Genomic DNA, 27,794 nt, shown 5'->3' with positions numbered 1-27,794 from the left:
ATTAATAAAAGTTGTGACCATGACAGTTTGCCATAATGAATCTTGTGATTTAATTTTGGAAAGCTGTAGCATTTCCAATTGAAAAGATGAACCATAGAAAATAGTGATAGGAAAGATGTATTAGCTATCTATCTGCCTGTTATTGCAGTATAAGCAAATTGGTTTTAATAGGTGCCATGTTTATGTTGAAATAACTGAGGAAAGTCCTATTGTTTTGTGGGTCTCATTCAGTTTAAATTTAAAAGCCCAGTTACACCTGGACAAAATTAAATCCAATTTCATCCTTATCTTCTTGGGTGATCTTGTCCAGTATTGGATTGTTACTCCCATTCCTTCATGTATTTCTGTGTATTGAAGAAACAAGTTTCACACACTGAAAAGTGGGATATTCCACTGTAAACAAATAATTACCCCCAACAAGAAATATACAGAGTACTTTGGAGCATTTCAGTATTTTCCTTGGCACAAGATGCTTCTCTGTCAAGGTTTCCCATGCCTTTCTATTTGTATTGTTTATTTGTTCTCTTGCACATCCACAAAAAGCAAATACATTTGTGTTTCCGATTTTCTCGTTAGTGAAATCCTTTCCTTTGTGTTAGAAGGAAGAGAGTCAGAGGTGGACTCATTTGGAGCATACACAATTCTGAAGAGGTGAGACAGGTAATATATGCCACAAAAGACAAGGAGTAGAGGTCCCCAGGGATGTGTCCCACCTTTCCTGACTCTAAATCCTGTGACTTCACCACCATAATAATAATGCCCAGCTGTTATGTGGCATTCTTCATCCATAGATCGCGAAATGACTTACAAATGAGGATAGAAACCATCATCCCTATTTTAAAGAAGGGGGGAAAAGGTACTTGCCTAAGATCATAACAGGTTAGTGACAGAGCTGGGAATAGAATTCAGAGCTCTTGTTGGCCACATGAAGCCAGACCCTTCATACAACTCAATGGCATGTCCGCTGTCTGGACTGGGATAACTTTTGAACGTTGCATCCCACCAGTAGTAAAACCAGTAAAGCCTGATTTCCACTGGTGTGAGAGGAAATTCAGGCCCGCAGAGTGCCCATTAGGTGCTGCAAGCACAGCAATCTTTTTGGTGCACCCTGTTGCTACTTACACATTCACAGGCAAAATGTGCAACTGTCTAATTTATTGCCCTGTAGGAAATGGAACAAATTCTTGGAGCAACAATAATATGTTACCGTATACTAGCTGAGTCTTCAAAGAATGGCTGCAGACATAGGTGCATTTCCTGGCTTCCATTCTTTCCAAAATTACATGGTTGCACATAAATCAGAAGTATGTAGGCTTATACCTTATAAATTGTTTTACTGCATAAATTTCTCAATCTTTCGCATAAGAGATGAACAAAGGAAGTGGAAACATTTTATGAATTGGGCTCTTAAATTGCTTACTTTCTTTAAGCCTTGATGTTTTTGCATACTGTGTGCTAGAGAAGTATGCAAACATTTTCTTATAGGGGGAAAAATTCTAATTTTCTTTTAAAAACTGGCAACCTTATGACTCAAAAACGTGATAAAACATCACAGTCGCTTTCTAAATGCTTTGCATTTTAATATGGTTGAAGTTAAGGCAGTAAGCAATTTCAGAGTTTTCCCCTTGAGCTGCGTAGTTCTTTTCATATGTAATTATTCTCTGAGTGCATTAGATAATGCTATGGTTCCCACAGCTGTATACACATCTATAAATCATTAATGAGGCAGTTAACTGAAACAAAACTATAAAAGATTTGCATTACCCGGCAGAACCCAGCCTTAATTGACTTCCAGTTATTTACAATTAATTTTTCCATTTGGAATAATGATTACAAGTAACTTAGGTTTTTTTTATTGCTGAGAGATTAGATGCTGCCTATTCATCAAAAGTTTTTAACAACAAAACTCTCTCAATGGTCAGCAACAAGCCTGAGATAATCTTATTTTTATAGACTATATGCACACTTGCACTCCCAGTGATATATATAAATCATGCATTAAAAACATTGTGTGAAAACAGTGAGTTGGGGAAAAGTGGTAGTCCAATTTAACATTTTTTAAAATCACATTCCTAAATTAAACATTAATTTATGTTCATTTCCTTTTTACAGTAGGTGTATGAAAGGAAAAGTGATGAATGAAAATGCCTGTATGGTAAATAGACAAGGTGGATGAGGCAACATCTTTTCTTGGACTAACTTCTGTTGGTGAAAGAGATGAGCTTTCAAGCTTACACAGAGCTCATCTTCAGGTCCAGAAGCAGCATCTTCTTCACGTCTGCTCTTCAGGAACCGAGGAAGAGCTCAGTATAAGCTCAAAAGCTTGTCTCTCACCAACAGAAGCTGGGCCAAGAAAAGATATTACCTCACCCACCTTGTGTCTCTAATTTTGTGGGACCAACATTGCTACAATGTATGGTAGATGACAGACTAAACCATGTGTATTAGGAATGAGTAAAGTCAGATTTATTCATATGCATTTTTTTAGTCTTTTTTTTCTTAGGCTATAATTTAGACATTAGGGCATAAATGCTCCAAAGTCTATTAATTTAATGTGTTTTGTTACTCTCTTTTAAAATAATATAGAGATGAATCTGATATATAGTGTAAATCTTTGTTTGCAGATCACTGGCTCAATAAATGACCACAATCTAGGGTGCCAGTCTCTGGTAGATATGTACAACTAAGAGACCTGTTCTCTTATCATACATGCATGTCTGACATTGACACTAATGGTTTGCATGTGTTTATCAAGAAGGGAATAGACCTTTAAGTCATGTTGAAACTCCTAATGAAACTTAAGGTGAAAAAAGACATAGCCCATGGATAGCAGCTGATTTTAAATTTGATTATCTCAGCTGGGTTTTAATTTTCCAAACAGCCAAGCAACTAGGCCTTATTAAGAGTAACTGCTGGTTAAATTTCAGATTTTAAATTAACAAGCCCCCCAAATACACTGGCATCTGATGAATATATAGCACTGATCTTGGGAGCCTGTGCTCCCCTCTGTGCCTACCTAAACCAACTGCTTCCTTATTTCCCCCAATGCACCCCAGAATAATAGAGCAAAGCAAAAAAAAAAATTAGCTTTGGCCCAAAAGAGGGATTTCCCAGGAGGAAAATGGCTACGTTTCTTTTTCCAAAAATTTTTAAATAATATTGTTGTGCTTTGTCTTATATTTAAGGTTCCCTCCTCCATGCAAACTTCTTAAGTATGGCACAAAAGTAATGGAACTAGGATTGGAAATTGGAAACAGAGTGAATATGTGAAAGTGCTGTCACAGTATGAACTAAGATTTATAATTTGGGTGGATGGGAAGAAATATCAGAAAACTCAATGTCGAGTGACGTTAAGGCTAATGGTTGACTTCTTAGCCTTACCAATAAGTGCCAGCTAAAGGTCACTATGGTGGTTGCTGTTCAGCTTTTGTAGATCAGACACTTGTAACCTTGAAAAATCTCTCAATTTATTACAATTTATTAGAAGTAATTTTTTTTTCAGGTTATGTCAAGTTATGTTCCATTGGAACATGTTATAATTTGTAATGTAAAGTAACATGACAAGTCTAGACATGGATGATTCAGTCTGTCAGTAATTCAGATGCTGGCAAATTGGTCCTCCCTCTTCACCAGTCCATGAACTTCACAGATTACTTAATTTGTTCATGCTATGCTAGCTCACTACATTATTTTAGCTGGGAAAGCCACTAAGTTATGTGAAGACAGAGAGAGGCATTTCCAGCTGAAATTGTGGTGTCACCTGATGGGAGTAAATGGTTTTGTTGTTTGCACTAATACATTATATACTTCAAAGTGAACAAAAGCATGAACAATAACTACATAATGCAGTACAAACTGTGTAACATAATTTCAGATTTATATTAGGTACCCATAGTTTCATATTAATAGCATAATTTTCCAGTTGGAATTAATTTTCTAAGTGTGTTTTTACTTTTGTATCTCAGATCTTATTCTATATAAGTCTGTGACATTATCTGCTTTTCTTTGCCTCAAGAGGCAGTGTTTTGAATGTTTCTATAAACTGTGATTTTACCAACTTCAAGCAAGTCCTAAGTTTGTGACTCCTTTTCCTCCCAGACAGAGCGCATTCATATATACATAAGCAACTAATACGAAGCAATCCATTTTACATTACATCTATGAATTAGAGTGAGTCAGAAAAGCAAACCTTTTACATTTAGAGAGAGAGAGAGTGTATGTAATCCTAAACTATTTTTCAATGAAAATAGATTTTTTTAATAAAAATTTCTATTTAGCTGAAAAGTAATTTTCCATCAGATGTCTGAACAAAAAGTTTTCAATCAAGTCTACTACACATCAGACATCTCAGTCCTACAATGTTCTCATCGCAACAACAGACTTCTCCTACTCCTTTTGAATATTCTGCTTCTAGCATGAGAGTTCACCCATCTCATTTTTGTTTCAGAACCAGAATTTAATTGCCTGTAAATTAAAACACTTCCTGCAATTTATGCCTAATTAATTTTTAGTTGAGCATCATAACCTTTGCAGGAAACAAAAAATTCTATCTTGGGAAGGGGAAGTATACCAAGGAAATGTTCTTTTCCTACTGAGAATAGATTACAGTATTTAAACATGGGGAGAGGCCATGAACAGAGTGGATGATCTGGAACTGCTTTCAGCTTCTGTAGTTGCTTACACTTGTGCAAAATAGGTGTGAAATGCAAACACTCACTTTACACATGTGTCAGTGACCATACAAATTGCAAGACTTCTCCCTTTCTCATAGTTATTTTAGAAGTATTAAAAGAAGAGTGGCCAGTAGGGAGCTCTGAGGTTTGATTTTGTTTTTAAGTTTTTAGTTACTGCATTATTTCCCTTTTAATTTTTAAACGAACACTATAATAGCTTGAAAATAAAAGTGCCTCCTTATTTCTTTATTCTTCTATTTGGTAAAGATAGAGGAAAAGCATCATTTATGTAAAGCTGAATTGGACATGATTACTTAAAACATTTTTTTAAAACTACTAGCAACTAATGATATGTCACCACTTCCTGCCAAAACATCTGTGTGTGTGCCCAGCATCGTTGACTCATGGCCGCACAACTCTGGGAATAAACAGTTAACAGCGAGAGTCAGTACAGGGATCACCAAGCAGGTTGGTTGTTCTAGTTACAAAATAAGAAATGTCAAGCTCTGTTGGTACTGGATACAATTAGCAGATTTTACTCTTTGTTTCTGCATGAAAGATTTTTTTAAAAATCTTTACATTTCCATTCTGTTTCCTTTAGATTCGGTTCTCATGTTTCATCATTTTTTATTCCTGTTTTCTGGCAAGTGGATTCCCCCCCCCCCCCCTTCAATCTCCCCTTTTGTATAGTCAGTCATTTTTGGGTCAATTGGCATATAACTGGCAACAAATTTGTATCTTGATGCTAAAAGCCTGACCCTGCACAGAGACCTGTGCATGCAGAGCTCTGTGCTCACATGTGCTTCTATTAAAGTCCAGCGTGTGCTGCTTCTATAGCACCTGCAGGACAGCTGATGTGATGGTGAATGTGGGCCTTCCACTCGCAATAATCATTGTATCTGGGTGTGCCTCATAGGATGTTATGCCATAACTTGCTAAGAACACTTAGCACTTGTATATGTGCATGCACTCTGTCTAGAAGTCACACTTAGCACTTGTATAATGCTTTGTATTTTCCAAGTACTAGTATTAATAGAGATTTATATGGGAGAGGAAAATCATGGGAATATTTGCTGCAGTGCACTCGTTAAATATTTTACAACATTAACTCCACAATCTAAAGTTTGTTATGATGGAAACTAATATATTTGCATAACATTGACGGGGGAAATGCTGTAGTATTGCAAACCTCAAGAGATCAAAAAGCAGGAGTCGGACGCCTCAAAAATCATAAAGCATGAGATTAAAAAAAAAAAAAAAAAAAAAAAAAAAAAAAGTCTCCCAAAAATTATAAAATGGGGGTTATAAGATGTAAAAAAACAAACAAACAAAGAAAAACGTGTTTTTTAGTTTGTCTTTTGATTTCCCCTCTACTCCTCTGCCACTGAGAGTATGTCTACAGCGCCCACTCCTTCTCCCCAACTGCTCATTCTCCTCCTGTCTAATTTCCATTCCATTTCCTATTTCAGTCTTGACTCTATATCAACTCTTCCCTGCCTCCCACTGTCCCAGCAGCACCACTTTGTCTCTGCCTGGGTACCAGCAGTACCATTTCCCTGACTCCCACCCCACTCCACTGCCTCGGGACCTCTCTCTGCTGTAGGGGCATACACTCAGGCAGGGCTCAATGGCAAGACAGGTCTGTGTCCAGCCCGGAGCTTCTTGCACAGACCTCTGCCCCACCCCAGAAATCATGGAAGTGGAGGAGCTTGTTGCTTCATCGTGAGAACTCCTGCTGCAGGCACCAAAATCTTGTGACTTGAAAATGTCGTCACTGTTCAAGCTATGGGAACTAGGGTATTTGCAACCTGAATGTTTATTGGGCCTCATCAGTGTTAAAGGTTGTAGCAGCTGATACTCCTTCCATGCTTGCCTCCAAGTCCTGGTACACCTGGCACACTACTGACTACCTTAAGTAAGTGGTTAGACATGCCTCTGCACTGGCATCAGTGACTGTCTTTTTATTCTATATGTGGTGCCTAGAGCTGAAGGTAGGCAGCGATGAAATAAACTAATACATTTTAATCTTAACATGCTAAAAGCTGCAGTTTCATTGAGACACCTGTGCATGGAACTGGAGCAAGGATAGGACCCATCATGCTCTATACTATCAGGAAATGTCTCCATACTAGAAACAAAACAAACCACCAAACAAGGTTCCTACAAGGTGAGCAGCACCACGATACAAGAATGTTCATGGCCACCGCTGACCTAAATCTGTGGATTTGTCTCATTTGTTAACTAAAACTGTCCTGAAAATTCTTAGAATTGCTGGAGCCGTTAAAGAATACAGTAGTCAATGTTCCGGAGAAGTCAGTCTTCTAAGCTCACTTCTCTTCCACTCTGATAAAGACAGAGATGTATGACAGATGAGATAAATAAGTGTAGAGCACTATCAGTTCAATTAAAGGTAGGTTGGTACTAAAGATGGCTTGCCCTGTCAGTTTCAGTTGTGAAGTTCCCCAGTGTTTGGGAGGAGTGGGAGGGGTTGCTCTTGGGTTTTGGTTCAGTCCCCTCTCTGACTGTTCTAGAAAACTAGATTCATAACAGAACATTGTGTATCTGTATTAGCAACAAAGACTTAGGCCTCAGATTTAGTATCATTTCATGGGAAATATACTTTTCAGGGATTTTGGATTTAAATGCTAAGGATGCTCCATATGTATATAGACAGATAGTAGTCTATTTCTAGTAGAGAAAAACTGCAGGTAAGACTGGCAGAGATACTATAGTCATATTCTTGGAGGACTTATACCAGCTTATAAGGACTTTCTGGCTTTCCTATAAGAGTGGAGGAGAGGGAAGAAGAGCAATTATCTTTTAAGGCAAACAAAATTTTCATTTCCCCAGAACTGAACCCACTTACAGAAAGCCGAAGGAAGGAGTTGATGCCAATTAGAAAGGATTTATTAACCCAAATATACAAGTTTTATTTTGGCTCAAGCTTAAAGTCTTTACAAAATGAGTGCATATTTCTTCAGGCATATTACTGGAGCCAAATGTCTTTAAAAAATACTCCAAAAATTACAAGAGATCAACTCTTGTATGGAGAATTTTTAGTGCATAAATATCAGTTATCACTGACTTAGACAACATCACATATTGGAAGATATATTAATATCTCATTATATTTCCAATTGCTACTCAAAGTAGTAAAGTTCCTTTTTATTGATAATGAGCCCTGAAGCGGACTTTTATCCTTTACCAGAGAACATAATTTGTTTCAGAAGTAGTTTGGGTTATGATGAAAACAGCAACTAGCAACCCAGTTGCTTATACTGACTATAAGACTTTTTATTACTTTAATTGATTTTGCTGAGATTAGAATATAAAATGTAATGTTTCACAAAGAGTCAATCAATATTTTAAAAAAATCCTGCATTTAAATTCTTCCACCCCCCAAAAAATGGCCGAAGAGTCTCCTACAAACAGAGCTATGGCCATCTTTTTCAAAAGAAAGTTCCTGAAGTTAGACTCCTAAATCCACATATAGTGGCCTGATTTTCAGAGTTGCTAAGCACTCGTAATTTTCTTTCACCACACTGAAAGTTGTAGGAGCTCAGTAGATCTGAAATTCAGACCAGTTATTTAGGCTTATCACATAGTATCTTAGCACCTCACAAACACTGAGTGACTTACGTTTCAGTAAGGAAATACTATTTCTTATCATGGATAAAAGGACTGAAAGCAAATTTCACTACGAAAGAAGTGGGTATGGCTATTACACAGGGAAATTTAAAATAATCTTTGTTGATTTTAATACTCTTAGGCCCAAACCCTGCACCAAGCCCCAATAGGTGGGCTGGGCAATGAAAAGGAAGAAGGGAAAATCTTTCCCATCTCAAAGCCATGGAACAGCAGAGGAGGAGCTGCTCCATTTTCTTTGGGCCCTTTCCGTGGGAGTTAGGGGAAGGGATAATTCTGCCTGCAGAAGTATCCTGTTGCACAGAGAGCTCCTACAGAACTAGGCTGTGTGTCCTGCAAGGGATACCTACCCTCCTGGGTGGCTCACGTCTATTGTATAGCAGAACCTCAACAGTTTCTCTCTGAGAGCCCATTGTATCTGCAAACATGGAGCAGGAATGAAGGCATTGACTTAGGTTCAACTGTAGCTCCCATTGATACCAGCGTCAAAACTTCCATTCACATTAGCTGAAGTAGACCTATAATAGTCAAGGTTTTAAGCACAGGTTCCTGTACTGGGATGCAACACATGCCTGTGCTCGCATACAGGTGCCATTGTCTGTTTCCAAAATGCACAAAGTGTATGTAATGTATGCATAGTGGCCTATATGGTCTTGAACATTTGATTCAGTGTGGGGATGGAGGTTTGAAACCAATCAGGTTTGTCAGTTGCCCTGGGAGTTTAACAAACTACATTATATGTAAGTATGTTAATGCACCATTTGTGAGTAACCCTTCCTTATTCTAGCAACCAGGTTTTGTGTATATCAAGCCTTTTCTAAAGGAACATGTTTATGCTGTGCATAGTTGTAGATCTAGATTTTAAACTGATAGTGTTCACTATTGATTCTATTCCTATGGTTGTTACCTCACACACGAAATATAAATTCATTACGTTACTAATAGAAATATACTGTGCATTAACTTACCTGCACCACATCAAGATCCCCTGCATGGGCAATTTAAGGAAGAGAAAACAGTGACTAAAACGTCCATGGATGACATGAAAGGATAGAAAGGGTGTCACTTTAACATGTGAGTAAATACTGGTCAGTAGCATACTGGCTTGTCTTACAGGAAGATACATAAGGTATGCCCATGTCTGTAGATATCCACATATGCACTGGGCACCAGAAACCATTCAACTTGCTGTACTGTTGAGAGACACTTTTTCTGTATGCTTGTTATTCAAATTGTTGTAAATGGGATTCACATTAAAACTTAAGGTACTTAAAAAGACACATTAAGGAACATTCAAACAGTATTCCAAGCATATATTTTCAAATACTAAATTGTGTAATGGGAATGCCATGCGTGTTATATCTTAGCGGAATGCAACATGGCTATTGATCCTTAGGGCTTTTTACAATTAGGCTCATCAGGCTTCTTTCACAAATCTACATTTCAGTCTTTCAAGGATATCCATCATAGTGTTAGGTAAAGCTTTGTGCCAAATGAAAATCACACTGAAAAGACACAACTCCATGTAAAGCTTTTCCAAAGCAGCTGAATAAGCATGTTTGTCACTTGGTGGAACAAAATGTTAATGGGGTGACAGAAGATAGTTATGAAATGTAAAATTTTGGAATCTGCATTTTTATATAAAGTAAGCGATTGCAGTTGGCCACATTTAATATTTATTTACTATTTAAGTATGTTACCTGTCTGCAAAGAATGTGTTAGTTACAAGTTGGCTCATTACCATGGGTTGCAACATAAAAGCTCTGTCTTGGTTTGTCAATATTTATCAGGAGTTAGCTAATAAAAACTTAACAACAGATTCTTCTCTGAAGCTTATCAGTTCCCTAAATCTCATTTGCCAGTACTTTGACATTTAAAACTATTCTTGGAAGGGCAAATTAGAAATCAATGAAGTGCTCACGAACCTAATATCAATGCAGTACGAAGAAATGTAGATCAGTCTTTGAGGAAAAATGCTGATTGCCTTTATGGAGGATAAAGAAAATGCACAAATGTTAAGATTTCAAAGTTCTTCCTTAATACTCCTGCATTAAACTTTACCTTTGGCTCTCCATATTAAACTAGCTGAAAATTTGAGATAATAGAATGATTTAGGAGATAATAGAGTGGTAATGCTAATGATTAGCCCCTCCGATGACTGCGTAATAGAATAAGCTGTATGTGAAGCTGTTTGTCTTCCACCCTAGCAACAAGGTCAACACAATCAGTGATGCAGGGAAGGTGAATGGTACAGATAGGCCTGAACTATTTACTTACTTGGAGTCTTGCAGAAATACACTGTTGCAGACATAGTCTCTCCAGAATCCATATTTTCTAGAAAAAACATCCCAGTGTTTGCCCATTAGCATTCCCAATGCTGTAACCTCCTTCATCAGGCCATAGTTATTCAAAGATGTACTGTCAAAGCTGCTAATGCTGTTCTCATGACCACTCACTGTGAAGAAAGGTCAGCAAGGATCAAAACTACAACTTGTCCTGTGAGCTGAGCATCTTATTTCAGTTTAATGGGAGTTGGGAGGTTGTGCAAATGGCAGGAACCAAACAGTTGTTAACAACCAAAATGAACACATTCTCAGAAAATGAATGTGTTTGCCATGCATGACGAGCCCACTGAACACCCCTGATTGAAAATTCTTTCATGTCTGCAAACATGATCATTTGGAGAATTATTTCCAAAAGCTGGCCTCTTTTCGTAGCCATGAATTAACAGACGCAGTAATTGCGGGTGCAAGTTTGCACTTGCATTCATTTGTACCCACAGGTAAGGTCACGCCAGTTTTGGTGGTTTTCAAATCACAATTTTTTTTGTTTTTAAATATTTTTTCTTCCCTGTTGTGTTTCAAGTCCCATACAAACAACAGGGGGGGGGAATTGACTATGCATGGAATACAGTAAAAGTACCTTTACACAAAATTCTATCCAGTGCAAAGAGTGCAGGAAAAAAAAAAAGAAATATTTTCCATCCTATGACAGAGAAAATCAGAGGCAGACCTATTAGTAGTTTTTACAAAAGAACTATGAATGAACCCCCTCTTTTGACTAAAGCCCAGTTTGCCCCCTCTTCAGTTCTTTTATCTCCTTGGCCAGGAAGTATGGCATCCTCACTCCAAATCTCCACTGTATCAACTATTTCCTAATTCTTTCTTCCTTCTCATTTACACTTCTCAAGAACTAGAGGAAGGAAGGAGGGGATGGAAAGAACCAAGACAGCAGACTCCTTTTTGAGATCCAAAAGCAGAGGAAGAGATCAGAAGAGACAGAGTACCCCATTCTACATCAGCTTTGCCTGTTGAGGGCAAAGCCCTGTGGTCAGGAGATGCTGCTTCCCTCACTAGCGCTTCTCCAGATGATGACAAGGACATTAGAAAGGGTAGTGGTGGTATTATTGGCTCTTTGGGGTCCTTGCCAGCCATGAATCTTGGGTGAAACAATTTTAGATTCTGTTTCAACCTCACTGCCTAAAATGAAATGTCAGGAAATTGAGTGTTTCATAGTTGAGTCCAAATGAGATGCACCCTGGAGTTCTTCACATTCCTTTCCTGTCCTTGGAGGTTCAGGGAATCATGCCTCTTGAGGCATTACCAAGGCCTTGAGAGCTGAGGTCTCTGATTCATTGGTGTGTAAGGGCAACTTTATAGCCTCTGTACTGAAAGCTAAGCAGGTGGCAAAATAAGCCTCCTCCCCTCCAAATCTGTCTTGAAATACTGCTTGCTATATTTACCAACTATCCCAATTGTTTCTGTTGCAGGATGGCAGAATGAGACTATGATAAATACAATTACTGGTAAGTAGTTTTCCTTTTGATCTTCCAGTCTTTTCAGTTTTAATAATCTTATCAGTAGTTGCTAAGCATTTCCAGAAAGATTTTTTTTAATTTTCCAAAAGAGTTTTCATTGACAGCAACTCACCACAGACATTTTAAAAACTTTATACCTCTTATTAAAAATCCGTTTTAGAACCCGAGGCCTGATCTTCATTCCCAATGAAGTTAATGAGAGTGGCATCTAGCCTGAAAATAATTTTAGGCTGTCAAAAAAAACCCTACATTTTCTAGTGAATCCAACTTGACTCTGGCATGATCCTAGACCTTCATGATTTTTCAAATTGTCAGTGTTGCACAGGAGAAGGAAAATATCTGTCACTAGCATGGGTTAGCACAGGCATAATTATTCTGTGGATCACTTGTAATGCAGTCTTACAATCTAATTGTAAATAACTAACCATAGAATTACAGTTCATCGACTGCAGCGCTTAGGCACAATGAGTTTTAATTAAGGGTGCAGTAGTTGTCTTAACTCAATGTGCCCCTGCTTTTGATGTAGTTAAATGCATTTTGTTTAATCATATGGAAATATATTTGTTACAGATATTTTAAGTTCAAGTGCCCTGACTTTGTTTTAGAGCAAACAAAGCAATAATATAAAAAGGAATGTTTTTGGAACTTTTAAATTACGGCATGTCCTGTTTTTCTTCCTTGTATTTGTTATTGTAGTTAGGAGATACATTTTCAAAGTTAGCTGAAGTTTACCCTCATATTAAAAAAACATTATTCTACAGAGAGAAACTGAAAATGGAGTTCTATACTCTTATTATATTTCTAAAACATACAGTTGAGACATTAATGTTGCCAGTTTAATTTTTTTCAGCATTACCGATAGGCACATTGAAAAGATCACGTAATACGATTATTCAGGCATATTATGGTACATGAGAACCAGTACAGTGGTTGCCATTGAAAAAGCCAACATTTTCCAAGCATTACATATGTCACAATGAGAGCTACTGCAGTTATTTCCTAGTTTACATGTGCTGAAATGCTGTGGCACCTGCGGTACAATCACTTTTTGTAGAGTTAATGCCACTGAAAGCCCTTTAATCATCTTTTGATACAAAGCACAGATATTACTTCCATAAAATATATGAAATATCTACAATTTAGAACAATTAGAGAGACTAACTTTAATTTTATATGCTCCTGACTAGTTCATTTTGGTATGTTAAATAAATGTGTATTTATATATAGAAATCCAAATTCAGCCCTCACTTGCAACACCCTGACTTCACTCTGCTAGAAGACACTCTACCTTGATTTGGCCCTCCTCCCTGGGAACTATGTCATCATGCCTGTATTTAAGAAAGACGAACCTTCTTTCTGTAAAAGGATCTCTCTATTTCTAGTCATAGCTTGCTTTCATGCTAGTACCATTTAATTGTATGTGTGCGTGCATATGCAGGTGTGTGTGTAAAAAGAGCAGTGCCATTGAACTCATGTGAGTATAGGGAGAGGAATCTGACATTTAAGCAGTTGAACCAAGTGAGAAACTTATCCTGTATGCATTTTGTTTCTTCTTTTATTCTTTTCTGGCAATTGGGACACACAGCATTTTGTACTTATTTTTAGTTTTTCCCTCTGTGGAATAGTTGCAATTCTTCATGTTCATGATAAAGAATACAAAATCTGCTATTTGAATACTTCTAAGCAAGGACCAGTGCAAAGAAATGGATATCTAGCTTTTGATCAGCAGCCAAATGCACCGCTGGTGTAATTCAGTAGAGTTGTGCCTACTGTGCCAATGATGAATTAAGAGTCAAAAGCCCAAATCCTGAACTGCTCATAAATCAGTTTAGCTCCTCTGAAGTCAATGGAGCTATGCTGATTTTCATCACCTGAGGATTGGGGCCAGAGTCTTCAGTGGAACTCCCTTCAAAATGTGTCAGCGCTATTACATAATCAGCTGGAGGGGCTTCTGTTGAATTACTAACAAAAGGGGAATCTCTCTGCTTAGCAAAGGCTGAGCAGCAACTTGCCTTTCAACATGGGGAGCAAAGACCAGACTAGGTGTAGAACCTGAGGGTTCCTACACTGGTAGTGCAGAATGCAACTAAGAAGTTACTGTTAACCAATGCTTATCTTCTCCCTTTGAAAAATCTTATACATTTGATATTTTTCTAATAACTACATAAAACATCTGTAAATGAAGGAGTGGAAACTAAACTGACTGGTTCCGCCTAACCAGTGCATCTTTCAGTCACCTGTTTTAACAGAGGAATAACTCTGGTAAGTTTTCAAATAAATGTGGAATTGTGACATACAATAATTAAGAAAAATGTTTGATACTAACCCCCCTCCTTATTAAATCATTTCTTAAAATAGTTCGTGCAAAATATCAGTTTTGAATTAGCATCGTAATTGTGGGAATCCATGTCCAAAAAAACAAAAAAAAGATTTCCAAAGTCAAACAAAAAGTTTTTAATACTGTATTCTGAACAAGAACATTTTAACAAAGAATGTGTACTTTAACTTAATATGGTACAACAGAGAAACCATACTTAAAAGTTTCCATTATCTAACACTCTACTGCATATTCATTTTTTTTATCTTAAAAGACCAAAAGCCAAGCTGAACTGAGCATAAAAAAGCATCAATTATAATCCTCATATTATGTCAGCTATTAGGGTTTAGCTCACACTCTTGAATTGGTCATCTAATGAAAGGACAATTTTTACATCATTGTTTAAAAAAATGTACACACATTTTTCTTTAAAACGTAATATATTGAGTATCAGCTTCAGTAAACAAAGCTTAATTTATAAACACAATTGAAACAGCTCTATGTTGAACAGTTTCAGTGATAAACTGGACTTGTATGATGTACAGCCAGTGAGGACATTTGCGGCTTAATAAAATCATTGTGCCATTGCTATACAGTAATAACTATCTCCTTTAAAAAAAAAAAAGGGGTTTGGGGGGAATAATTCCTTTATGTGCTTAAAAATACTACAACTTCTTTCTATCTTCTGGGACCTAAAAATGATCAGTTGCAACAGGCTTGGTTTGGTATGGTAAGCTTGTAAAAAGTCTCAGTATTTCTTAATGACAATACGGCAGTTTTCGATGCAGCAACAGTAAATTGCTTGAAATTGTCCTTCAAGTTTCATGCTACAAATCCTGTTCTTCACACAGTACTGAAGGCATCAAAGGTTGGAAGGGATGTCTTTCATGTACTATATGGTCTTCAAATAGCGATCATTACACGTTTTTCAACAATAGCTTCCTTCAGTACATAATAGTAGGTTTGACGTATGTTCTGTTCTCTGGAAAAAATAAAAAGTTGATTACACAGCGATTCATATATTTTATAAATGAAACATTTGGGGTTTTTTAACCATGCAGTTAAGTTAACTGATCTCTAAATGACATAGCAGTTGGGTCAAGTGAGTGTCTTTTACCTCCGGAAAACAGACACCCATGTGCTATGGTGATTGTGGCCTTAGAAGGAACTAGAAGGAGAGAAGCTTGTTTGTGTCAAAATTGGAAATATGCTTAGTATCCAAGCAGATCCATCTATTGGTGCATTGACTGTCCTCCTGCAACTGGTCTGAGTTGCAGACTTTTAAACTGGGTTATAAATATTTGTAATCCCAGCAATCTTATTATAAACATAGTAGAGGCTAGTCATTAAATATTCAAAATATCCACTGCCATGTATCACCTCAGCTCCTGTTCCCATCTGCTGCCCCATCTGACTTCTGCCAACCTCAGCTTTAGCCATACCAGCTCCCTCCTAGAACCCCAACATAGCCCCAGATTCACTCCATCCCTCAGCTCCTTCTATCCCGTCCCAGAATATCCTCACTTCCTACATGCCACTTATGAACCTTTTCAGTCAAACCCAACCCTGATTCTAGAATCATAATCCCTTCTCCCCACACAGACTCCCTCTTCATGGTAGCTGTCAGTATCTGGATTTGGATTGTGTATCCCCTGAAAACTGAGAGTCACTATCAATGACTTGACAAATCCCAAAAATCTGGATTTAATCACATCTATAATTTTTATCCCCTGGAGGACAGTTTTTAAACCAAAGGAGTAATAGTTTTAATTCTTTACTTAAAAGTCTACTCTATGGCCCAATTCCACACTTACAGTCTGACCACACTGTATTGCAAATGATCTGCAAGGCAGATTTCGGCTGTACATTTTTTTTAAAGGAGAATTGAGAACAATTTTCCTCTTCCCTTCCAATTCCTGACTGACTTACCCCCCTCCTCGTACCTCCAACTATGGGCCAGCTTCTTATCTCTGGACTACAGCAGTCTGGCTGCTTTGTAAGTTCATTGAAATCAGCCACATTGTGGAACCTGGTATGCTTCTAGTGACACCAAACATGCTTACTGCTATAGCTCAGCAAAGAAGAGAGAAGCCACTGTTTCCTTATGTATAAAATCCTTAAAACCTAAAAGACAGTTTGTCCTCTGATTTCCTCCAGTTTTTTAAAAACATTAACTTCAGAGGGCAGAATCATGATGTACTGAATACAGTGTTCAGAGTAAGACAGAAATGAACATAGCTGATGTTGTGCAGAACAAAATGTGATTATTGCAGATCCAACAAACCCTTCTGCAAAACAGTGCTTTTGAAGAATAAAACTACACTGAAAATCAGCACGGTAACAGAAGTAAATCAATATGTGTTCCTTAGAAAAATGATGTTTCACTCAGAATACACCCCCCCACACACACTTCTCGTTTAATTATTTTCTTTATTTGAAAAACAGACATCCACCCACACATATCATAAAAATTTCCTTGAGTACAGAGCCTATCATGTGTAATCTTCACATTCAGCAGCTTTAAGTCCAAAGAAAAATAAATGTTAAAATACCCACAGAAAGCCAAATGTAATATGAATCCATATTCCTATCCAATATACATTGAATCAACAATTCATAAAGCTATACCTACTAATACTGATTTTGAAGATGGTAGCAAAATGATAATCTTGAGTAGCATTTTGTATAATGTTGACATCTATCCCATACTGTTTTACATATGCCAATACTGAATACTTATAAGGAAAGAGCCAGTATTGACCTGCTAACTGACACTGATTCTTGGAGCAATCTCAAAGTTTGCCACATTTCAATTTCAAAATGCATTTCAGCTATAATATGAGTGATTTATCATTTAGCAGTAGCTGTCAAAGTAACCTCCTAGATAAAACAAAAACATCTGGAACCATAAACAGAGGAGAGCAGTAGCTGAATTTTAATCCAAATCTGACATGCTCAGTTCATTAGGAACAGGAAATAGCTAATTAGTAATTGAATGTTTGATGTTTTGAAGAGAGATCATCTCTGCTTGGAGAGTAGGAGCCAATATGTATTTTGGATGTAAACAAGAATAAAGATCAGGAAGCGCCATTGACAAAACATCACCCAAGGAATGTTTGAGACGCAGGGAACCTCAGTAAGAATTAGAAAAATGACTTTTGGGACCGATGACTGTTAACATTTAGTGTCTTAAGATTTATGGAAGCAAGTCTGGGGAGTGGGTAACTAGAAATGCACATCATGTGGCTTTTTTTTTTTTTTTAAGCGTATGCACAAGGGTTTCTCACTCATATGGACCTATTGACATAGCAGATATCGATTGTCCTTGAAAATCACACCAATGCTTTCAAACGGGCTCTTCTTCATCCTAAAGGCTTAACTCCTATTGTATATGCTTTCATGTGGGAGACCTGATTCAGTAACACAAAAGCTCCGTTGTCTGTAAGGAAGTGGCTTCCTTCCAAATCCCCAGGAATTAGATTTTTAAAGGTATGTAGGTGCCTAAAGATGCAAATAGGCATTTTTGTAAATTCCACTAGGCTAACGCTCATTGACTTGCATTGGTGTTAGGAACCTAACTCACTTTAGTGCAGGGCCACACTACAGCCGTCTTCCAGCATTATTGCTATGTTGATCAAAGTGAGAAGACCTGTGATCCCTGCCCACATGCCTGTGCCAGCAGAAGCCCCTATTATAGTTGCACTTATACCGGCAAAACTGTGCTTTTTCCAGTCTAGTATGTTTTTCTTGTGGTGGCCGGTTTGCTGGTATTGCTACATCCACACTGGGAGTGCTTTCTTAGTATAGTATACCGGTAAGACCTGCTCTTGGGCACTCTTGAAAAATCCCACTAGGCACCCATCTGCAGCTTGAGGCCCCTGACTATGTTTTGTATATCTGGCTGCAAGTGCCCATAGTATTCGGAGAGCACACTCACAAAGTTAGACTTATATGGAGAGCTGGATGAATACTGGATTTTTCAGTCAACACGCAATTCCAAAAAATAAAAATGATGCATTTTTGGTGAACCTGAGAACAAAATGTTTAGTGGAGTGAAAAGTGGGAAAAAAAAATTAGTTTCAGGTCAAACAAAACATTTTATGACCTAAATCAAAATGTTTTCTGTTTACTTTTGACTTTTTGAAAAAAACTTTTACAAAAATTTTATGTGGCCAGAGGGCAGAAGTTACTTTGTTGAGGAGGAGGAGGAGATGTGAAAGATCCCTTCTTGTCACTCTGAACAAATTAAACAGAAAGCTTTTGTTATGACAAGCGACAGGTTGAAGGATATCCAAGGATTCATGTACTTTTACAAGTACACAAACATTTCAAGGAGATTTTTTTGTGACTGTATTTTAACATTTCACAATGACTTAGAGAAATTATGCAAAATGGGCTGAAATGCCTTTTGGTAACCCTTCTGTCTCCAGGGTTCATGCTCATCTAGTCAGTAACTGGCACAAATATCAGATGATGCGCTAAAACCAACCCGAATAGGAATTTTGGTTTAAAAATGTGAAAAATAGCTACAATTTTTATGTAGCCATCAGAATAGGAAAAAATGATAGCTTTTGTTCTAAAATTTCTTAAACAAGCTTCAATTTTGCAAATTTGAAAAAATACGTAAATTTGGATGAAAAACATTTTGCAGTGAACAGTTCAGCTACTTCTCCCCACCTACACACTGGCAAGGGGATAGAGGCTGTGTGTATAGGCACTCCAAATTATTGGTCAGTATGTAATTACCCAGCTGAGCTACCTTACTCTCCTATGCAATGCACACTGGATGAAATTCACCCTATTCACAGAGCTAGTACAAGAGCTGTGCACTCTTTAAGTTTCACTTAAACGTTACTGTAGCGTTTCAGTGACCCCCTAAGTGGAACCATAGGCCTTGTGTTGGTCCTCTGCATAACGCTGAATTTCACTCTGAGATATCCTGTGACATAAGGCAGTAGCAAAATGCTACATATACACTTTGTGTAATCTGGACACATTTAACTGGAAAACCTGCTTTTTTCAAGACATCTCTTAGAGAAACTATGGCACCAACTGCCACTCAGTGTTAAGAGTAATTCCAGTTAACTGTTCTACCTAAAACGCTTTCGCTGAAGCCTAGTTCTGTGGACACGTTTTGTATATTTCTTGAGCTTATTCTTGATAAATGTCAATACCTCTATAATAAATATTTAAAAGTTGAGGATCGGCAATGATTAAGTAATTTGCATGCATTGAGGGCAATAGTGTCTAGTGGTCTGGATTTTAATTCAGTGACTTGCTATTTAAATTTTGGCACTAACATCTCTAAGTTTCAGTTTTCCAAATTGTTGAATGGCAACAATGCCATTATTTCACTTCATAGGAGTGTTCTGAGACAAAATCAAAAGTGTGCTCTTAAAGACGAAAAGAGAGGACTAGAATTAGACCTCCTGGTTCCCAGTTGTTCTTCTAGACCTGAGGTTCTTGATTTTTATTTTTTTTTAAAACAAACCACAGCTTTATTTACCACACTAGGCTGGGAGTCCCTATTCTAGCATATCACCAGTAGGTATGTGGCGTTTATATTCAAATATCAACACTTCAATCATTTATTCTTTCAGAGGTCTGGCATTCCCTTAATGGCTTCGGTGAAGCTTAGGGCTTGTAAATGTGAATGTGAATATGAAGGCTCTGGCATATTATGGCCATACTGTGTACAAGGTTCTGTTTGGCAATACACAGATAATGAGTAATTTAAACATGTCTTGTTTCAAGAGCACTTATCAGACATCAGAAACAAATCTGTATTACTAGTTGTGCTATTAAACTTCCCTGTATGGTATTCTATAATTCAATACACTCCTTACCTACAAAAAGTTCTAGTTTTAAAAGCATCTTTGATGCAGATTGTAGGAGAAAGGCAATGAGATATGGTCAAAAATCCATATTGCCAAAGAATATTCAGTATCTCTTCCCTGTAGCTGACTGCAACCGACATATCCTGTTATAGCATTTTATGGTATTATATAGTCAAGATCTGAATAAATCTGCATGCAATAAATGTATTCTTTTATTAGGTTTATCCCTTAATCAAATATTCATTTATGTGGGCTTCATTCTATTAAAAATGAAATTATACAAAGGTGAGCAAAACTGTAGATTTACAGTAGTTTAAAGCTCAATCTCATTCTCTAGGGGTAATATTGACAATATAAAAAGTACATAATATTCCCTAACACTAAAAAATGCTTATGAGCCCCCTGTGCATGTTATACTGCTTTACAACCTACAATGAAATGCATGATTGGCTTAATAAGCAAGACCTTTATAAAGCTTTCCTCCTTTCTCCCCCCCCCCCCCTGCAATGTATAACATGAGTAAAGATCTCACAATTCCTGTGTGAGCCAAATCCTATATTAATTATTGAAATTTTCCCATAGGATTATGTTTTCTTTCCTGACAGAGTGGTCGTTTCAAGGTATGTGTGTCTCTCTTTTTTTCACAACATAATTGTTAAATTTTTTTGAAGGCTTAATTTATATTAACCAGAACAAAATGTACAAGCAGCAGTTCCATGTCCATTTATATTCACATTTCATATTTAATTTTCCCCTCTTTTTTCTGCAAGCCCATTTTTTCTGGTTCTTCTCCTTCCCCCACCCCATGATAGTTTGCAAAGTCTGACATTTTCAGCCTACTGTTCTTGACAGTGCTCCTTTAAGAAAAATGAGGGAGGCAAACAAGCACAGAATCACCTTCATGTAAAACATTTTTCTTTGCATTTTTTTCATGAATAACTGTATTTTGCTTGTTAACATAGGACGTGTCTCTTTTCCTAACCCCATGCCGGTTGTGGGTTGCACATCTTTGTGGAGAGGGCTGACAACTTGTACATAAAATAAGATATTTTAATGTTACAGAAGTTACAGAAGTCAAGGGCAAGTCTACCGTACATTGAATACAAGATATGCAGATGCTGGACTGCAAATGCCCATTTGAACGCATAGGGAGATAATGTTGTGGTTCCCGCTGAGAAAAGATGCTAGCCTACTGAAGCTTCATCTCTGATTAAAATGCTCACATCTCCTTCCTAAGAACTGAGGAGTGGGGATTGCCACATAGAATATTGTGAATGGGGAAGCCTTTTTGCTGGAAAAAATCCATTTTTCCCCCCCGAGTTTTCTGTAAACCAATAAAAACAAAACAAAACCCACTCTCTCTTTCAACCCCATCCAAAAAATGTTTCATATGAAATCTCCAATTAACATGCAGGTTAAGAGTAGTGGCATAGTTATTTTAAAACCTCCATATTTATATTTTACTCAAAAGACCTCTTGAATAATATTTTAGAATTGTAAGCGCCTCGCTGTGACTAGGAAACAAGCTGCTGTGGCTTAGAAATCTCATGAGATGCATACAGCTTTTGCTATCCTTATATCAGGATGTAAAGCTTAGTTTCTGATGCTTTTGTTGCAATACATGAAATAAATCATCTGACACTTTAATAATTGAACCATTACAGTATTTTTTTCAGAACAATTAATCTTTACATTACAGAATTAAGTAGTACAAATTATCCACTGGAACGAACCCCTTACTCATTCATGATAACCAGGGTCGAAATCACCAATGGATCCACTGACTTTCCAAAAGGAGCTCTTGGGGTGGGAGAATTTTACAGAACAGAGGCGCATCATGTGTCTGCCTGGGGAAGTTACAACCATGTAGGGGGTCTCACAGAACAAAAAGTTCTGTTGAACATGAAGGAAATGTCAGACACACTGATTGATTTTTTTTTTAAACTCTATTCACAGTTTAAGGAACCCTGCCAAAAATACCATTGTAACCAGAGTCAGAAGAGTGCTTTATGGGAAGAGGCATGAACGAGACAGGGCAGAACACACATACATGTGATAAAATGAGGCTTGGGCAGGAGAAAAAGAAAACTCTCAGCAAACAAAGAGGAAGGTATCTGACAGCCTACTGGGCAGCAAGAGAAATATTAGGGCTCTATTAAATCAAGAGGCAAGATGCCAGTCTCAAAGCTCCTGATCTGATTCCACCCCTTCTACCTCAGCCACTTGTACAGGGACTGGGCCTGTTCTTACTGAAGCACTAACATTGACTTCAGTGGGAGTAGGACCATGAGACTCAGTCTGACAAGATGCTGAACTCCTCTCTTGTATCCTCAACCACCACTGAATGCAACTGGTGTCAGTGGGATTGTAAGGTGCACCTGGAGGCAGAATTCAGTACAGCAACAAAGGGCTGGACTAAACTGATTTTTTTCAAAAAAACCTGACTTGTTTCCATTTGTCACAGAGACTGGATTTTACGATTGACTTTGGTACACTGGGATACTGAAAAAGTAACTCCTGGGTTCCAGCAGATTTAGGAATAAATAATAAAAGGCAAAATACATTATAAAGATAAATAGTCCTGTATCTTTGCCAAATGTGTAAAGAAAAAGTTATTGACAGTCCTCTTGATAAATCTATTCCTGGCTTTTTCAAAAACAAAAATTGCAGCAGCACTGTCACCTTGCCCTTGTACTTTATGGTGTATTTCTCAAGTTTTTTTTTTAATTACAGAAAAGTCAGCTCCCCAATAATGTTACCTGTTTACTGAAATTTAGGGCTTTCGTATTTTTTGTATTGGTTCACCTTGTATTAAGGAATTATCTGTTTATTAAAAAAAATAAGATAATGTGCTTTGATGATTATACCACTATCCCCCAACAATGAAATATAGTCATACAAAAGTTAACTAAGGTATAAACATGCAAAAGGAGAAGTCTCCCTGCGATCATAAAATGATGTTATTTTCTGTTCAGCAGTTCATGTTACTGCTGTTCATGCTAATTAATTAAAGGAGCTGTTGCTGTAATGTGCAAACAGGGAATCTGAGAAACTGAGAGGGCTTTTAGGTCTCTGAGTGAAGTTAAGTCAATCTGGGCGCGGGCAATCAAATGTAATGAAATCACTTGTCAGTGCTAGGCTTGCAAAAACTGTGAAGTTTGACTAGGGAGTAAAAGGATTATAATTAGATTTCCAATAGGATAATAACTAAATGGCAGAAAGCAGTAAAGAGAAAATATTACTTTGTTAGCTAATGGTGCTGCTGTTCAGTTTTAGTTTTTATCAGCACACTTGTAGTTGTGCTAATTTAATTTGCTTTTATCAGCAAAAATGCACTACTCAAATGGTACTTGAATGTCATTTGCAAAAATCATTGATCTGAAGGTGCACTTAATGACACCCTGTATGTTTATTTTATGTGAAACGGAGATTGGCTGATAAAAAGGTTGATGTGCTATCTTTCTGGCCCACAAGTCAGTTATGGAAGGGTATTCGTGTGCATCTATCACCCTTCCTTCACCATTTAACTATGCAGTTGGACATCGCCACAGTAGCGACTGTTTCTTTATTTTGTCAGCAGAAAAGATTTACCTGGCCTAAGCCTTACTCGGCTGATAGACTAAGCATTTAGGAGGACTGCAGGTATAATTACTGAAAAAGTTACATTGCACTATATATACTATATGGACAAAATTTCAGATCAATTAACATACAAAGCATAGAGAAAAAGAACCAACTAAACTGAAAAAATGTATAATGCATATCAGAATCCTGGTATATGAACAGTGTGCATTAATAAAATCATGTTAAGAAATTAGCATAAAATACGATGACTTAATTACTGGGAAAAGTGGTCATGCAATATTTTTGTAATTCTCCTTTAAACCTTCTTAAGGAGATACTGGCAGTGGAACTAATTGAATTTCAAAGGAAAGGCACTGTGTGAATGATAGATTTCTGTCCAGCAGAGCTATTGACAATAGAAAAAGAAAGGTCTTTACTTATGCCAGAGCTTTTTGCTATGAGCTGTAGATATATTTTGGGAATAGCTTTGTGTTAGGGATGCATGAATTGTTACCCCCACGAACAAAGAAAGCACATGAAGATGGTGATGGAGAGTATATTCAAATTGTTAACGACTAAAGGGCAGTTTTAGCTGCCAAGTTTTGTAAAATTGTAATCAGCAGAAAATGGAAAAAGATAATACAATATAAACGTAGAGTAAAAGGATATGGGACACAGAGCTACATAGCAGAATTGCAGTGAAAGCCAAAACAAAGCTTAATACTGTATTAGCTAGAGAGCGCTTCATAATAGCTATTTTACTAGCTTATTGAGGATTTGTAAGTACTGTCTAAGCTCACAGCACTTTTAAGTATGAACAGAATTGTCTGGAAAGGCTCGATAGGCAGTCATTTGTTACTGGTGATGTACTATGTTTAAGATGAGTTCTGATTATATTTCTACTCTTATTCTCTGCATGAGGGAATGAAACCTTTTTTTATGCTTGAGACCTAACCTTTTGTTAGAGTTGAAATTGTGATTCTGTGGTGCTGTTAATACTGGACAGTGACTGCACCAACACAAAAAGATTCTTGTAATCTAACAGTTGCAAAATTCCAAAATAATTCTTGCAGGACAGTTAGTTTCATCAATGTTAACCACTATGCTTAAGAAGGATGCAAATTTACACAGTTTTGTGGACCCATTTTAAATAATAAGAGAACATTGTCTTCATCTGATATAGATCAAGATAATGATTTGCCCATTGAAGAGTATCTAACAGATCTACAACTAAAATATATAGAGTCCTATTTTATGTTGTCACTTATATAGGGGAGCACCAAACTGAGAGATGCTCAACCTAACCCCTGAACGTCCAGCCTCCCTTCCTCAAATTTGATCATTTAGGGCCTGATCCAAAACTTACTAGCTCCTCCCAATTGAAAATGTTTGCTTTTTCTTCAAGTAAATATGGAAATTTACTTCCTTTTCTGATGGATTCAATCACACCTTTGATTCATAACTCCATTGTGTGAACAACAATGATGTCAGTGCTTTAGGGCTTAGGTTTAAGTATATTTTCAGTTTGCCAGATTTGAGTGAGAAGATTCCAACTCTTTGTTTATTTTTTAATATTACTTTAACTAACTTCCAAATTTCAATACAAAATGTAATTATGATTTTTCCCCTTTATAGGAGGACACTGAAATTGTCATTAGAAATACAAAACTAGAAACCCAAATGTCAATAAAATCCCTTTAAGCAATATTGTAGGCAGAACTGGTACATTGGCTATTATTAAGGTTGCATGACACTTTCCATTAGGAGACCTCCTAAAGGGTTGTTTATACCTTTGCCAATCTTTAGCTGTTTGGGATGAAATTTTCCATGCTGGGTGTCTGCTTCAGAATGTGTTTGTCTGAGAAAATGTCACCCAAAATTGTTAAACCATTTCCAAGAACAAGGCTAAGAAAAAAAATACATTGTTTGCCTGATATTTGGGCAAAACTGTATCATTCCCATGCTTTTCAAGAGAGACTTGAAATTCGACAGGGAATGATGACCTTTGTGTCAGGGATATGCCATTTGCTCTCCCATAAAATTCTGCCCAAATTTGGCCACATTATCGACCTTTTAAAAACTTGCAGTTTGCACATGCTCATTAGTGCCTTAGATTTAGCAGCTGCATCTCCTGTAGATGCTGTCCATACTGGGCATACTCTGTTGTGCAGGACTTTCCCTGTAATTAATTTGCAGCTCTGGCATGCTGTGGGCTGTGCCATGTCTGGGGCTGGATAACCCGCCTGAGAGCAGGGAGATTGTGCGCTCAAATACCCCAAGTTGGGCCCAGGCGTCACGGAGGAGGAAACTGCTTGATTTGAATGTAGAGGGAACATGAACCGGACCTGTGTAGTGACGGGGGAGTAGAATGGGGCAAGATGCCTGGGGAATGAAGGGATGGGTTCAGAAACAGACTGGTGTGAGGAGAGAGGGAAACCGAGGGTATGTCTACACTGCATCTGGGAGCGTGCCTTCCAGCCTAGGTAAAAGATACTGTCTAGTTCTGTTTGAGCTGGTGTGCTAAGAACAGCAGTGTAGATGTTGCAGCCTGGGTGGTGGCACAGACTAGCTACCTGTGAACAATCTTGTCCAACCCACTGGATCTGAGCTCAGGTGACTAGACAGTTCCACAACCATCCATATTGCTATTTTTAGCACACTAGGTTGAGTGGACCTGGCATGTGTCTGTCTACCTGGACTCAGAAGCACAATGACAGCTGCAGAGTAGACATACCCTGAGACGGAGAACACATTGTTTGTGTAAACAAACGCAGGTGTACATATAAAATATGTGTAGAGAATATACTTTGTCATAATTCTGGCTTTTTTGCTTAGCTATATTTGCATTTCTAATTATGATTAAATATATACAGCGTGTGTATATTTCTGTGCATAATATACACATACACATGCCTCTGATTTTGACATGCAGGTAAATAGTGGGACTAAAAATATCTCAAAAGATATACAATTCTTGAAGGCATGTAAAACTACAAGGACATTACACCTTTTGGATTAAACCTACATACATGCTAGATTGGCAGTTACGAGATTTGCTCACACTGTATTAAAAATAATTTAATACCTGCATATCTAAATTTACTGATTTTTAAATGGTTTTCTAGATTAAACAAAAAATGAACTAACAGACTGTTCTGCACTTTCTGCATTTGTCATCAGGCATGAAAAATTAGACAGAGCTGATGTAGCACTGAATCTCATTTCTCGGGAATACCACAAATTATAGATTTTTAAATAACAGCATGAAGTGTACTGCACCTTGCATTGCTGCACTGTCATGTTGAGTTCCATTGTGTTCTATTTCCATATCTGGGATTCCAGCATCTGAAAAATGTGACACTTAAGATTAATGTCTTTGTCCTTCCTTGATGCAGTTGTAGAAAATACTTATTCCAAACCAGGGTGATCTTTAAATGACACTAGTCCTGCATAAAATATGGGTGTTTCACAGAATTTCCAGTAGTAGATTGTTTACAAAATGTGAAAAAGTATTGCCAGTCTTATAGTGAATTATTTTTAACATGATTCACACATTCTCTGGTGATACGATAGTAATCAGCATGTCAGTGAGATTCTCTTTTTGGAGTACTGTTGCCATCTCTCACATGAAAAGAGTAGAAATTAAGATATGGAAAATACTAAACTAAATTGTACTATCCTAGCAGCATACTTGCACAGCAAAGTATTAAATAGGGTAGCCAATGCCGTTGACAGTGTCAAATGATATGATTTGAAGCCATAGTACACTGTTACCTTCTTTTAATTTTGTCATGATCATGTCTTTAAAATATCTCCCTAAGGAAGACTAGTAGTATACTTGTTATAGTTATTTAATGTTTTTTCTCAAGCGTGTTAACCTCTAGTATTTTTACACACACACACACACACACACACACACACACACACACACACACACACTT

The 27,794-nt window shown here is 37.3% G+C and overlaps 1 protein-coding gene and 1 long non-coding RNA gene across 2 annotated transcripts in view; one reads left to right on the top strand and one right to left on the bottom strand.

The window, feature by feature from the left end:
* Window positions 1-22,390, top strand: part of LOC137153242 (uncharacterized) — a 296,206-nt gene extending 273,816 nt beyond the window's left edge. Inside the window, exons 4-6 of the long non-coding RNA XR_010919735.1 lie at window positions 12,088-12,123; window positions 20,872-20,909; window positions 22,246-22,390. This is a non-coding gene — a long non-coding RNA (uncharacterized lncRNA). The remainder of the gene's footprint in view (window positions 1-12,087; window positions 12,124-20,871; window positions 20,910-22,245) is intronic.
* DACH2 (dachshund family transcription factor 2) overlaps window positions 14,576-27,794 on the bottom strand; it is a 479,250-nt gene continuing 466,031 nt past the window's right edge. The window contains exons 12-13 of the mRNA XM_067548387.1: window positions 27,133-27,198; window positions 14,576-15,434 (exon numbers count right to left, since the gene is read on the bottom strand). Coding sequence (XP_067404488.1) covers window positions 15,397-15,434; window positions 27,133-27,198 — 104 coding nt within the window. The 3' untranslated portion in view covers window positions 14,576-15,396. The remainder of the gene's footprint in view (window positions 15,435-27,132; window positions 27,199-27,794) is intronic.

The sequence above is a fragment of the Emydura macquarii genome, unplaced genomic scaffold (assembly GCF_026122565.2).
Source record: "Emydura macquarii macquarii isolate MOO-44397 ecotype Brisbane River unplaced genomic scaffold, CSIRO-AGI_Emac_v2 contig_1253, whole genome shotgun sequence".
Lineage (NCBI taxonomy): Eukaryota > Metazoa > Chordata > Testudines > Chelidae > Emydura > Emydura macquarii.
Note: the sequence above shows the minus strand (reverse complement) of the source record. Positions and strands in the feature narration are given on the sequence as shown.